Raw genomic sequence first — 15,563 nt, 5'->3', positions numbered from 1 at the left:
TGCATGTTCAGAATTCTTTGTCAAAGCATTTTTATGATGGCTGCTTTGAAATCCTTGTCAGGTAATTCAAACATCTGTGTCATCTCAACGATGGCACCTATTGACTTTCTTCCTTGGTTTGAGAGCTCAGTTTGAAATCTTTTTGGTTCTTAGTATGATGAAGGATTTTCAGTTGAAACCTAGACATTTGGGATGTTATTTTAAAAGACTCTTCTTTCAATCTTTTAAAAGAATCTTTAATATTTTAAAAGGATCTTATTTTAATCTTGTGTTTTAGCAGGTATTTTCTGACACCACTCCGGTGAGTGAAGGGAGATGCTGTCTCATCACTGCCCAGTGGGACTGAAAGTCCTGGCTCCCCACTCAGCTCCTCTCTCTCCCTTGTTACAGTCTGGCAAGGATAGAAATCTAGGTTATTTATCTGGCCTTTGCTAGTAGGGGTGAGGGTGGGCCACAGTTTTTTTGTGGTATTTGGCTAGAGTAGAGTGGTTATTATCTAAAAATTTTCTGTGTTGCTAGGTTGTTTCTTTTGGGGCCTTTGACTAGCGTGAGAAGGCACTTCTTGGGGCTTTTACTGGTCTGTACCTGTTGGGTGTTTCTGGGCTGCTGGCTTGTCCCACACCTAGTTTAGGATATATGCAGCAATAAGAAAACCCAGGGAACTCACCACTGCATTATTCCTTGGATCCCAAAGTCCTTAGCCAGTCTGCCTTCTTCTCTTCACCTTTTAGAATGTCTTGTGCTTGTTATATATATAATGTCCTGGGCTTTTAGTTGTATTTAGCAGGAGGAATAAGGAAAAGTATATACTCCATCTTCCCAGAAGCAGAAATCTAGAGGGTTCTTTTGAACACACTAATTTGACCATGTCACTCTGCAGCTTAAAACATCTCAATGGCTCCAACTCTCTAAGGGATCAAATCCAAAACAAAACCTTACTGAGGAGGAAAAACTATGTCAGATATACCTCTACATTCTCAAAGTCCAGCATGGTTCTTACAAGTAGTAGTTACTCTGAATGCTTAATGATTAAAGAACTGAGGCTTAAGTTCATGCATTACCCATACCAATATGTGTTCTGGCAAATTATGTATTTTCTCAAAGACTGCTCCACAGCCAAAAGTATGAGGTGCTTGCACAGACATTTTTATTCCATACCAAGCTTTGAGAGAGCTGCTGAAGCTAGAACTAAACTCACCTTCCACAGGTAGCCGCCGCCGTATGGCCAGGCGTTCCATTTTCCGCTGTGTTTCTGCCAGACTGAAAAGGACCCCATAAACATACTGACGTGCTGACCGGAACAGGAGAGCAGCTGGAGGCAGCTCCATGTTACACTCATCCTCAATACATACGGGGATCTTAATCTCACCCTAACAAAAAAAAATGGTCCAGGACAAAGAACAAAATGAGTTACCTCAAGGTTTGGAATTGAGCTGAGAAGAATCAGTAATGAACTTTAGCCTCTGTAGCCAGAAAATACAAATTTTCTACTTGTATTTAACAGTTTCAGAATAAAAAGAAGCTGTAATAAGCCCAAATGACCATAGCCAGCTTAAAAGCTATGCTCCATCTATACAGTCTCTGCTATGACTGACTGTAGCTGACTAAATGGGGAAAGTCACATCTTAGACATTTTGCTGGGGGATAGATTTGTATGGTAAGACTGGAGGAAGGAAACAGCTCTGGAGAAGTACAGGAAGAGGTAAAGAACAAGGGCATAAAGCCTCTTCTTAGACTGTGTCCAGCCCTAGACCACAGTCTACCAACATGGTGCATGATCTTCTTTGAAATCTCACAATTAGGGGCGCCTGGGTGGCTCAGTCCTTAAGCGTCTGCCTTCGGCACAGGTTATAATACCAGGGTCCTGGGATCGAGCCCCACGTCAGGCTCCCCGCTCCGTGGGAAGCCTGCTTCTCCCTCCCCCACTCCCCCTGCTTGTGTTCCCTCTCTTGCTGTCTCTCTCTCTCTGTCAAATAAATAAATAAAATCTTAAAAAAAAAAAAAAGAAAGAAATCTCACAATTATAGTTCTCTTCTTGGCGACTCATTTTTTTTTTTTTAAAGATTTTATTTATTTGACAGAGAGAGACACAGCGAGAGAGGGAACACAAGCAGGGGGAGTGGGAGAGGGAGAAGCAGGCTTCCTGCTGACCAGGGAGCCTGATGCGGGGCTCGATCCCAGGACTCTGGGATCATGACCTGAGCCGAAGGCAGACGCTTAACGACAGAGCCACCCAGGTGCCCCTTGGGGCCTCATTTATTATAAAGTTCTATCTCCTGCTGGTCTCACTTCACCTGAGGCCCTTAATGCAATGAGGGGCCCCAGTATACTTGGTTTCCTTTTATCTCCCTTCAGATAACAATTAGAATTTTCTCTGATAACTTATGGTTCTAGGAAGTGTGAAGTACAATGTTAAAAGCAGGGAGGCAGGTGCTGATGTGCTCTCTTACCTTAGTGAGGACATGATAGATATATGGGTACATAAGACCCCTTCGGTGTCTGTGCTCAGCAACCCGCAAGACCTCGGGAGCTACTGGAGGTAAGGGCGGAATGGTGATGTCCATGTGGTTCCTTGTAGACATAGACAGCAGGGATGGGATGTGGGGCTCTCCATCACCCAGGGTGGTATCTGCAACTCCAGCATCGATGGGCTGTACCCAGGACCCTCTGTCACCATTTGGATCCTCCCATCCAGGCTGCTGCTGAAGTGTTTCTGTGATGTGACTAAAAATTTCAAAAGACCATGTAGAAGGGATAAAGAAGGGCACGTGTTGTAATGAGCACTGGGTGTTATATGCAAATAACGAATCATTGAACACTACATCAAAAACTAATGATGTACTGTATGGTGACTAACATAATAAAATAATTCAGTTGGAAAAAACCCCAAAGATATAAACATATGAGTATACTCAAAGAAAAAAAAAAAAGAAATTCCAACTGAAGATTTCTGTTCTGATCCTAAGGATTCTTACAAACCCTCTGGAAGTCAAGACACTAAGTACTGGACCTGATATATTTCCTCTACACCTTATAAGAGGCCATGTCTAGAGTCAGCTTACATTCTAAGAAACTAATTATAACTGAAACCTCAAAGTAGCTCTGTTTCCCAGGACGAATCTGCTTGGAGAAATAATCTAAGAACAAATAAGCTAGTATAAAATACCACTGTTTTAATCCTCAGAACCCTGTCTTAAGCAATATAACTGCCTACTCAACTGTTCTAATATTTCAACTCTATAAATTCTTTTCATTTTTTTCTACATTCAATCCATCCCTCTCAAAAATTGAGAAATGACAGCCATGAAATGTAGCACACCCATACCTAGGGCTTCCCTAACCAGCCGCTATGCATCCTTTTACTTCAGGGGTCTGGGTATCTGAAAATTATCACCTGTACAGAGTCCATATGAGTATGAAATAGTTAAGCATAGAGTTTTCCTACTTCATTTAAGAGTAAAGAGCTACAGAGAAAAGCCAGAAACATATACTTCCCCACACCCAACCAAGGTTACCAGCAAAAAAAATACAGATGCACCAGAAGTCTGTTCCCTTGAGTGCCTATTCAGATACTTACTCAGAGCTGGTTCCATTTGGTTCCTCACCATCAGAGGAAGAGGAGTGAGAAGAGTCTGGTCCCAAAGGAGGTGAGGCTTTGGAAGTCAGGTAATTGGGAAACTGGGATGCAGAGGAGTCGTAAGAGACAGCCCAATTGGCAAAGGGGCTGTCCTGCAGCATGGGATCCTCAGAAAAAGCATGAGGTTCCCCCAAAGCATGGGGAGAGAAGAGAAGAGAGGCGTTGGGTCCCATTGGGAATGGTGGTGGATATTTCATTTTCGGTGGCACATGGTTAGAAAACTAAAGGATAAAACAGACAGAAAAGCTATTTAACATTTGAATAGGCTCCAAAATGGTTCCCTCAGAAGTTGTGACACAGTGGGTAATGCCAGTAGCAGGGATTATTGGGATATAAAGAACCTACTGAGAATAATAAGAAATTATTCTAACAGTGATATATGGACAGAATCCTCCAGAGGCAGGACAATGAACCAATCCATGTCTCCTAGAACCACTCTCCAACATTAGCTAATCTACCTTCACAATGCCCTAGTGGTTACTAATGTGGATGTTTTCTTTACATAGTCTGCCAGCCTCGAGTTGAGAATGTGACATAGGTATATACAGCCTTGATATTCTGATAACATTGAATTACCTTAACTTCTTAACTCAGAGTATAAAAATCAGGAAGCAACCTGAGTCTAATGCTAACACATGGTCTTGAGACTCTTGAAAGATATTACCATTGGCTTTCCAGCAGAAATAGTGCCCATCTGATTTCGTGGAAGGGGAGGATTTCCAAGCCGATTATTCCGAAAACCTGAAGCCAAGAGAAAGGGCTATACTTTAGTCAATCCAAATAATTCTACCATATTACATTCTGCTAACCCCACATTGCTTGAAAAATTATTAATAGATAAGTTATAATTTATTGAACACCAGCTATGTGCCATGCCAAGAACCTTACAGAAATTATTTTTTAAAAAATCCTATAAAATAGGTATCATAAGCCACATAACATACATGCATATGTGACTAGTTAAGATCACACAGCTATTAAGCAGCAGAGGTGGAATTCAAACTCAGGCCTGAACCCAGAGACAGGGCTATTTTACATACACCAGGCTGTAATGGAGGTTAGTGCCAGAAGAAGCCCAAGCTAAGGAAATGGCATTGGACCCCACCTACAAGTTTGAAACCACTCTTCTGACATGAAAATCAAAAAGAGAGTATCCACCAAACAGGAATGACTTCTACAAGAGTGCAATACAACAAGTCATTTCACTCTGGCCCAGGAGTTCCCATGAGGGACTGGGTTTCCCGTTTGGATAGAGGAGCTCTGCATCAGATGGAATCCTTACCTAGAAAGGAGGAGGGACCCACTGGCAGCGAAGAGAGTTTGGTTGTGACTGAATAGTATTCAACTGCTTTCTTGAATCGCTCTATTTTATCTTCTGTCCTGGACTGGACATTGGAACATCAGATGTTCAGGAGAAGAAACAACATGAGAGTGTATTTTGCATGCAATTTATAATTGAAGAGTCAAAACAGTAGCAGAAATAACATATTTTAAGAAACCCAAGAGAGCAATTTTTCATGTCGCAGAAAAGATTAGAGAGAAAGCATTATAAAATGTAAAAAAAAAAACAAACTTAAAAATAATAAATAAATAAAGTTTATTTAATTTTGTGCTATTCTAAAATGGTCATATGATCATTAGAAAGAATAGATAAGGATGGGGAAAAATTACATATTACCATCACCCGAAGATATTTTGGTCTGTTTTCTTCCAGTATTTTATTTTATTTTTTAAATTTTTAAAAAAGATTTATTTATTTATTTATTTATTTATTTATTTATTTATTTGAGAGAGAGAGCGGGGGAAAGAGAGAGAGAGAGCGCAAGCATGTGAGTAGGGTGAGGGGCAGAAGGAGAGAGAGAATCCTCAAGCAGATTCCATACTGAGCAGGGAGCCTGACATGGAGCTCAAGCCCAGGACCCTGAGATCATGACCTGAGCTGAAATCAAGAGTCAGACACTTAACCGACTAAGCCACTCAGAAGCCCCTTCTTCCAGTATTTTAAAATAAACTTTTGTTGACATACGGTCTATTTTAATATACATATTTTCTATAGTTGATACTATATAATTTCATATCCTTCTTGTATTATAATTTTGAATGACCATATTTCTTAAGCATAAATGTAACTACTTCCCTAATATTTGATACTTAGGATATTTCTCACATTCGGCTATTATAAGTTATGCAGCAAAGAACATGTATGTACATATAAATTTTTTCTGGATTGCAGATTATGTTCCTAGGAAAATGTCCCCAAAGTGGAATCATTGGTTCAAACGGTATGAACACTAAAATAAAAAGCACTTAAACATATACAAAAACCACAATGTGTCATCGCTATATATCCACCAGAATGGTTAAAATGAAAGATTATAAGCATCAGGCACTGGTAAGGATATGGAATAACTGGAACTGCAGTGCATTGCTGGTGGGAGTGTATATTGGTATAATTTGGGAAACAGATCGGCAGTTTCCTATAAAGTTAAACATATATTTACCGTAAGGCACAGCAATCCTACTTCCAAGTATTTACCCAGGAGAAATGAGTACATATGTCCACAAAAAGATAGGAATGAGAATGCTAACAACAACTTTATTCATAATAGCCCCAAACTCAAATAACTCCAATGTATACCAAGAGAAGAACGGGTAAATTGTGGTCGATTCCTACAATGGAATACTATACAGTTATAAAAAGAACAAAGCGCAACATAGATAAACCTCAAACACCTTATACTGAGTGAAAGAAGAGAGACACAAAAGAGTACATATAAAGTTCAAGTAGAAGCAAAACTAATCTATGGCAAAAGAAGTAAAAATACTGGTCATCTCTGAGGGGTTAGGGCTGACTGAAAAGGAGCTTTTCCTTATCAAACCTTTTCCAATGTAATTTTAAAGTCCTATTAAATATAATTTTATGAACTTCCTAATATTTCATCAAATGGAATATAAACTATTAAAGTCATTTCTACTTTATCATTATAAAAATGCTTTGATAAGCATAATTTTACATAACTTTCTTGGATTATTTCATAGGGAATATTCTTAGAAGTGGAAATATTAGGTCAAAGGATATGGTCATTTTCATAGACACATTTTTTAAATTTAAATTTTAGTTAACATACCATGCAACATTGGTTTCTAGAGAATTCAGTGATTTGTCACTTACATACAACACCCAGTGCTCATCAAAAGTGCCCTCTTTATTTTTTTAAAAAGCCTTTATTTATTTATTTGACAGAGAGCGACACAGAGAGAGAGGGAACACAAGCAGGGGGAGTGGGAGAGGGAGAAGCAGGTTTCCCACGGAGCAGGGAGCCCGATGCAGGGCTCGATCCCAGGACCCTGGTATCATGACCTGAGCCAAAGGCAGACGCTTAACGATGGAGCCACCCAGGTGCCCCAAAAGTGCCCTCTTTAATACCCATACCCATCTAGCCCATCCCCCACATGCCTCACTCCATCAACCCCCAGTTTGTTCTCTACAGTTAAGAGTCCCTTATGGTTTAGGAGCACCTGGGTGGCTCAGTCAGTTGAGCATCTGACTCTTGGCTTTGGCTAAGGTCATAATCTCGGGGTCATGAGATCAAGCCCCACACTGGGCTCCACACTCAATGGAGAGTCTGTTTGTCCCTCTCCTTCCCCATCTGCCCTCCCCCCACTCACTCACTCTCTAAAATAAATAAATTATATCTTTTTTAAAAAGTCTCATGGCTTGTTTTCCTCTGTTTTCTTTTCCCCCTTCCCCAATGATCCTGTTTTTTTCTTAAATTCCACATGTGAGTGAGATCATATGGTAATTGTCTTTCTCTGACTGACATTTCACTTAGCATAATACAGTCTAGTTCTATCCACTTTGTCACAAATGGCAAGATTTCATTCCTTTTGATGGCTGAGTAATATTCTAGTGTGTGTGTGTGTGTATATATATACATACATACATACATACATACATCACGTCTTCTTTATCCATTCATCAGCCTAAAAACATTTGGGCTCTTTCTATAGTTTGGCTACTGTTGATAATGCTGCTATAAACAGCATGTACCCCTTTGAATCTGTACTTTTGTATTCTTTGGGTAAATACCTAGTAGTGCAATTGCTGGATGGCAGGGTAGTTCTATTTTTAAGTTTTTGAGGAACCTCCAAACTGTTCTCCAGAGTAGTAGCTGGACCAGTTTGCATTCCCACCAATAGTGCAAGAGGGTTCCCCCTTCTCCACATCCTCACCAACACCTGTTGTTTCTTGTGTTGTTAATCTTAGCCATTTTGACAGGTGTCAGGTGGTATCTCACTGTGGTTTTGATTTGTATTTCCCTGATGATGAGTGATGTTGAGCATCTTTTCTTGTGTCTGTTGGCTATCTGGATGCCATCTTTGGAAAAGTGTCTATACATGTCTTCTTCCCATTTCTTAACTGGATTATTTTCTTTGGGGGGTGTTGAGTTTAATAAGTTCTCATTAGTATCTCATTGGATACTAACCCTTTATCAGATATGTCGTTGGCAAATATCTTCTCCTATTCCATAGGTTGCCTTTTAGTTTTGTTGGTTGTTTCCTTCACTGTGCAGAAGTTTTTATCTTGAATAAGTCCCAATAGTTCATTTTTGGTTTTGTTTCCCTTGCTCTGAAGATGTGTCTAGGAAGAAGTTGCCTCTGCTGAGGTCAAAGAGGTTTCTGCCTGTGTTCTCTAGGATTTTGATGGATTCCTGTCTCACACTGAGGTCTTTCATCCATTTTGAATTTATTTTTGTGTATGGTGTAAGAAAGTGATCCAGTTTCATACTTGTGTATGTTGCTATCCAGTTTTCCCAACACCATTTGTTGAAGAGACTGTCTTTTTTCCACTCGATATTCTTTTCTGCTTTGTCAAAGATTAGCTGACCATAGAGTTGAGGGTCCATTTCTGGGTTTTCTATTCTGTTCCACTGATCTATGTGTCTGTTTTATATCTGTGTTTCTGTGGTGTTGGTTGTGATCTCTCCTCTTTCAATCATTATTTTATTTACTTGTGTCCTTTCTCTTTTCTTTTTGATAAGTCTGGTTAGGGGTTTATCAATTTTGTTAATTCTTCCAGAGAACTAGCTCTTAGTTTTGTTAATCCGTTCTATGGGGTTTTTGTTTTGGTTTGGTTTGGTTTCTATATAGTTATTTCTGCTCTAGTCTTTATTATTTCCCTTTTTCTCCTGAATTCAGGCTTTATTTGCTGTTCTTTCTCCAGTTCCTTTAGGTGTAAGGTTAGGTTGTGTATTTGAGACTTTTCTTGCTTCTTGAGGTAGGACTGTATAGCAATGTACTTCCCTCTTAATACTGCCTCTGCTGCATCCCAAAGGTTTTGGACTGTCCTGTTTCCGTTTTAATTTGCTTCCATGTATTTTTAAATTTCTTCTTTAATTCCTGGTTAACCCATTCATTCTTCAGTAGGATGTTCTTTAACCTCCTTGTATTTGCGGTCTTTCCAAATTTTTTCTTGTGGTTGACTTCAAGTTTCATAATGTTGTGGTCTAAAAACATGCATGTTATGATCTCAGTCTTTTTGTACTTGTTGAGGGCTGATTTTTGACCCAGTATGTGAATCCTTCTGGAGAATGTTCCATGTGCACTTGAAAGGAATGTGTATTCTGCTGCTTTAGGATGAAATGTTCTGAATGTATCTGTTAAGTCCATCTGGTCCAGGGTGTCATTCAAAGCCATCGTTTCCTTGTTGATTTTTCTGCTTAGATAATCTGTCCATTGCTGTAAGTGGGGTGTTAAAGTCTCCTGCTATTACTGTATTATTGTCAATGGGTTTATGTTTATTATTAATTGATTTGTATATTTGGTGCTCCCATGTTGGGGGCATAAATATTTATAATTGGTAGATCTTCTTGATGAATAGACCCCTTAATTATGATACAATGCCCTTCTTCATCTCTTGTTAGTCTTTGTTTTAAAACCTAGTTTGTCTGATAGAATATAGCTACTCCGGCTTTCTTTTGATGTCCATTAGCGTGATAGATGGTTCTCCATCCCCTTGCTTTCAATCTGCAGGTGTCTTTAAGTCTAAAATTCATAGACTTCTGACACATGACAGTAAATCTCTTTCCAAAACCCGTATCTCAAGTTATATTCTCATCATCAATGCATGAGAGTGCCCAATTCACCATACAGCTCCAATGATGAGTACTTTATACAAAAAAATCATCTAACTGCAAGAAACATTTCTTATAGAAATATATAAAAAATTATTAAAATATGTAATCCAAAAAAGTAAAATTTTAAACATTTATAATCTTTTCTCTCACAACCTGTAATTGTTAACTGTCTGGGATCTATATAGCATTCCAGATGTCTTTATTTGTATACATTCAGGCACACAAACAGAGAAATCAAGATCACAAGGTCCTCCAGCCTCACTTAGAAATAAAATCACTCTGCTTTTTCAAAAATCTATTGAGTATATAATTGACTGAACAAGTATTCCAAATCTCAAGAATATATGCAAATTACTGACTTATTGGTTAAATAATATTCCACTGTATCAAGGTTCCATTAGTTATATATTCACTATTATTTCCATATTATATTTAATTACACACCTAACAGGGCGCCTGGGTGGCTCAGTTGGTTAAGCGACTGCCTTCGGCTCAGGTCATGATCCTGGAGTCCCGGGATCGAGTCCCGCATCGGGCTCCCTGCTCAGCAGGGAGTCTGCTTCTCCCTCTGACCCTCCCCCTTCTCATGTGCTCTCTCTCATTCTCTCTCTCAAATAAATAAATAAAATCTTAAAAAAAAAAAAAAAATTACACACCTAACAATCTCCTAAAAGATATAAGGCATACACAGTCTTCCTTAATATCTATAGCTCTGTACTTATTCCCCTCCACAGAAGGGACCAGTGTTATCAATTTGATCTATGTCCTGTCATATACACATTATGTAGGTATACCAATATGGTTTTGCTTTTGTCATATATATGGAATCATATTATTATACTGTTTTTCAACTTGCTTTCTGCACTTAACTTGTAAACTATTTAACATCAGTGAGTAAAGATCTATGACCTAATCCCCTGAAATACTGAGTTATGTGTACTTCCCTCAATGTACCACTGTTCTGTGCCCTGACAAACATTTACTCTTCCTTGAAGGGTATGACTTCTATGAAACCTTCCCTTCTGTGACACATTTATTGTGGTTTTTCTTTGTTGTGCTTATTTGCTTCTGCCTCCCATTTAACCTAAAGTTCTCCAAGAACAGAGAAGGGTTTATTCACATTTATATTTTAGTGTCTAGCATGGGACCTTGTCTGTGGAAGTATATTCAGTATTTAATATATGATCATATTTAATAATGTCCTACCCTTTTCTTTTATAGATCCCCAGAGGCCATAGGTAGCAGAGTAGAACACTGTCCTTTGATGTTATTACCTAGCAGTTTTTGTATGTTTGTTTAGAAGAGCTCTCATAATTCTACAACTGCTAAAAATGATGTTTATGAAAATTATACAACAACAATGAAAACTGGTTTAAGACGTAATGTTTAGTGAAAAAAGCAGGTTAAAAATTTTTACACTGAGATCACTACCACATCAAAACATACATACAGGGCACCTGGGTGGCTCAGTTGGTTAAGCGACTGCCTTCGGCTCAGGTCATGATCCTGGAGTCCCTGGATCGAGTCCCACATCGGGCTTCCTGCTCGGCAAGGAGTCTGCTTCTCCCTCTGACCCTCCCCCCTCTCATGTGTTCTCTCTCATTCTCTCTCTCTCAAATAAATAAATAAAATCTTTAAAAAAAAAATACATACAAAGGTGCCTAGGAAACACTATAAAACATTTAGGGTGGATTTCATAGCAAAGACCCTATTTTTAAAATTTTTTGTTCTTATTGTTTAGTGAAAAAGGGGATCTTTGTTATTAAGAATAGTCATTATCCAGAGTCCAAAGATCATAAAGCTATAAAGGCAAGCAAAAGCTGTAACGTTAAAAATATTCACCACTCAGATGAACACTTTTAAAATTTTTCCTCTGTCAACATATGATGGAATATTATTTGGTTTTAAAAAGGAAAGAAATTCTGGCACATGCTACAACAAGGATGAACCTTGAGGGCATTATGCTAAGTTAAATAAGTCAGTCACAGAAAGACAAATACTGTATAATTCCATTTAGATGAGGTACCTAAAGTGGTCAAAATCATAGGGAAAGAGGGGTGCCTGGGTGGCTCAGTCCGTTAAGCATCTGCCTTCAGCTCAGGTCATGATCTCAGGGTCTTGGGATTGAGCCCCACATTGGGCTCCCTGCTCAGCAGGGAGCCTGCTTCTCCCTCTCCCTCTGCTGTTCCCTCTGCTTGTGTTCTCTCTCTCTGTCAAATAAATAAATAAAAATCTTTTAAAAAGTCATAGGGAAAGAAAATAGAATTGTGTTTGCCAAGGGCTGGAGGGAGGGGAAAATGGGAAGTTATCATATAATGGGTATAGAGTTTCAGTTTTACAAGATGAAGAGTTATGGAGATAGATGATGGTTATGGGTACACAACATTATGAATGCATTTAATACCACTGAACTATACATTTAAAATGATTAAGATGGTAAATTTTGTTATATATATTTTACCACAATAAAAAAGGGAAGGAAAGTTTATTCTCTATCCAAACAATATCTCCGACTTAACACTAGCATCTTTCCCTACCCACTATGTCAATTTCTTCCTTTGTGAGTGTTTTCCTAATTGTCTGAAACAAACAGCTGAACGTACAATGGAAATCAACAAAGTGAATGAGCAAAATCTATCATAAAGGTTAGGATTTCCTTAAGTCAAGGGAAATAATGGAGGACTGTGTACATCATGCTAGAAGTCATGGAAAATGAAGTGTCTGGAAGAAAGAATTATGGAAGTGGAAGAAAGAATTATGAAAGATGATGTTAGGAAAAGCACTTGGAAAAACAATGATTTGAATATCGAAAGAAACTAAGCCCTTTGAGAAAATAAAGCCCCAAGTACATTTTTTATGAAAAACAACCCTTTTTATAATTACGCTAGAAAGTTAGATGTAAAGTAATAGATGCTAGACTGTGCTATCACATAACTGGTTAGGAAAACTTATGCTCCCAAAATGAAGTGTTGATGGAGTAAACACACTACCTTATTCCCACTGGAAGGTAGTTATAAAACTGAGGAGCAGCTATTTGAAGACTCTGAAAAGTAAACAGTAGCAGGAGGACTGGGGAAGAAGACCAGAATTCAAAGTACCACAGAATCAAGGGTGAGTTTAGCATTTCTTTTTCTTCCAGTATCCCTTGGTGTGGACAGAATACAGCCTAACATCTGGAAGCATACATTGATGTGGACAGAGAGCGCCACGGGAAACCTTAGTTTAGTTCTGGCTTGAAGAATGGGAAAGGGGTTCTTGAAAACTCAAGAAAGTATATGGAAACACTCCAATTTTTTTTCTTTTCCTTTTTTCTGTTATCATGTGTGCCAGACTGAAACAAACCTATGGTGGCAGCAGTGGCAACAGGGGAATAACAGTTAACTTCTTTTCCAATCACAGAAGCAATGGTCTCAGTAGGGTAGGGTAAGCCTTTGATGCTTTTCCTCTCTTTCTATCCTTCTGCTACTTGGACCCAGACACTGAGAAAGGGTGGCCCAATTAACCAGGAAGTACTGAAGAGATGGCAGAGAGGGAGCAGCAGAATGTGTGGATCTGACACTAAACAGCAGACCACAGACTCTGAGAACTGAAGAGATATACAACCAAACAAGTCCCAGATTGGATACTGACTGGGTGGCATATACATGGGATCGAGCCAAATAAGTTTGCAAAGACTTTGAAAATTGCACTGACAATGAAACCACAGCCCACAGAAGGATGGTAAGAACTTGTGGTCTGAACCTAAATGGGTCAATTGCCTCCTAAAACAAAACTGTCAACATTCCCTATTATACTGAAACAAGATCAAGAATCTCAATGCTGAGATGACAAACACACTAGAATTATCTGACAAAGACGTTAAAGCAGCTTTATAAAAGTGCTTGGAAGTAAGGGGAACACTTATGAAACAAAGAGAAAGATGGAAAGTCTCTGCAAAAAAAGATAGTATGTAAAGAAGAACCAAATGGAAATTTTAGAACTAAACAATACCATAACCAAAGTTTTAAAAAACCTCATTGGATGGGCTCTATAACAGAATACAGATGATCAAGGAAAGAGTCAATGAAATTGATGATAAATCAAAAGAAATTATCGAGTGTGAAAATCATTGACAAAAAACATAATTTTATTGGAAAATACAGAGCCTCAAGGATCTACAGGATAATACCAAAAGGTCTAACACTGGTGTCATCCTACTCATGGAAGGAAAGGAAAAGATGGAACAGAAAAACTATTTGAAAAAACTATCTTGAAAACTTCTCAAATTTAGTGAAAGACATACTTAGATATTCAAGAAGCTTAGCAAACTCTAAACAGCATAAATTCAAAGTAATCTCTGCAAGAAATCACTGGCAAATTCTACCAAACAATTAAAGAGGAAAAACCAATTCTACACAATCTCTTCCAAATAAAAACAGAACACTTGCCAACTCATTTTGAGTCCAGCATTACCCTAATACCAAACCAGACAAAGACAGCACAAAAAAAAACTACAGACCAATATTTCCCAAGAAAATAAATGAAAAAATGTCCAATGAAATACTAGTAATTCAAATCCAATAATATAAAAAAGGAAGAATATACCTTGACCACATCCTGGGAATGCAAAGATGGTTCAATATTCAAAAATCAATGGACTAAGAAGAAAAAGCACATGATCCTATCAGCAGATGCAAAAAAATACATTTGACAAAATACACCATCCTTTAATGATAAGAACTCTTTGTAAACTAGGAACATAACTTCCTCAACCTGATAATGTACATCTACAAAACTGATAGCTAATGTAATTCTTTTTTTTTTTTTTTTAAAGATTTTATTTATTTATTTATTTGACAGAGACAGAGACAGCGAGAGCAGGAACACAAGCAGGGGGAGTGGGAGAGGGAGAAGCAGGCTTCCTGCTGAGCCGGGAGCCCGATGTGGGACTTGATCCCAGGACCCTGGGATCATGACCTGAGCCGAAGACAGTCGCTTAACCAACTGAGCCACCCAGGCGCCTGATAGCTAATATAATTCTTAATGCTGACTGAATGCTCTTCCCAAAGATTGGGAACAAGATCCTCTCTCATCACTCCTATTCACCATTGTTTGAAAATCCTAGATGGTGCAGTAAGGAAAAAAAAAAGGCATACGAACTAGAAAAGAAATAAAACTGTCCTTATTCACAGACAGTATGATCATCTACACAGAAAATACCAAGAAATCTACCAAAAAACTCCTTGTGAGTTTAGAAAGGTTGTAGGATACAAGGTCAACACACAAAAATCAATCATATTTTTATACAGTAGCAGTGAACAATTAGAAATTGAAATGAACAAAACAATATCCTTTAAAAAGGGGCCTCAAATATAAAATACTTAAATAAATGTTAAAAAATGTATGGGACTTGTCCTAGCCTCAGCAATCAGACAACACAAAGAAATAAAAGACATCCGATTTGGCAAAGAAGTTAAACTCTCACTCTTTGCAGATGACATGATCCTCTATGTGGAAAACCCAAAAGACTCCACCCCAAAATTGCTAGAACTCATACTGGAATTTAGCAAATATTTATATATTTAATGGATATATATATATGTTTAAATATATTATATATATATAAATATATATATTTAACAAACATCATTAAAATGTCTATGCTACCTAGAGCAATCTACACATTCAGTGCAATCCCTATCAAAATACCAACAACTTTTTACACAAAACTGGAATAATCCTAAAATTTGTATGGAATTAGAAAATACCCCAAATAGCCAAAGGAATGTTGAAAAAGAAAACCAAAGCTG

General features: G+C 38.1%; 1 protein-coding gene across 3 annotated transcripts in view; it reads right to left on the bottom strand.

Annotated features, from left to right (window-relative positions):
- Window positions 1-15,563, bottom strand: part of FAM120C (family with sequence similarity 120 member C) — a 106,956-nt gene that overhangs the window by 58,776 nt on the left and 32,617 nt on the right. For all 3 annotated transcript variants that reach the window (XM_031024424.2, XM_006729956.3, XM_031024425.2), the window contains exons 5-9: window positions 4,920-5,022; window positions 4,302-4,378; window positions 3,578-3,858; window positions 2,451-2,724; window positions 1,199-1,370 (exon numbers count right to left, since the gene is read on the bottom strand). In XM_031024424.2, coding sequence (XP_030880284.1) covers window positions 1,199-1,370; window positions 2,451-2,724; window positions 3,578-3,858; window positions 4,302-4,378; window positions 4,920-5,022 — 907 coding nt within the window. The remainder of the gene's footprint in view (window positions 1-1,198; window positions 1,371-2,450; window positions 2,725-3,577; window positions 3,859-4,301; window positions 4,379-4,919; window positions 5,023-15,563) is intronic.

Source organism: Leptonychotes weddellii, chromosome X, assembly GCF_054177405.1.
Source record: "Leptonychotes weddellii isolate Sample4059 chromosome X, ASM5417740v2, whole genome shotgun sequence".
NCBI lineage: Eukaryota > Metazoa > Chordata > Mammalia > Carnivora > Phocidae > Leptonychotes > Leptonychotes weddellii.
The sequence above is the reverse complement of the archived record's forward strand: the minus strand, read 5'-3'. Positions and strand labels throughout refer to the sequence as shown.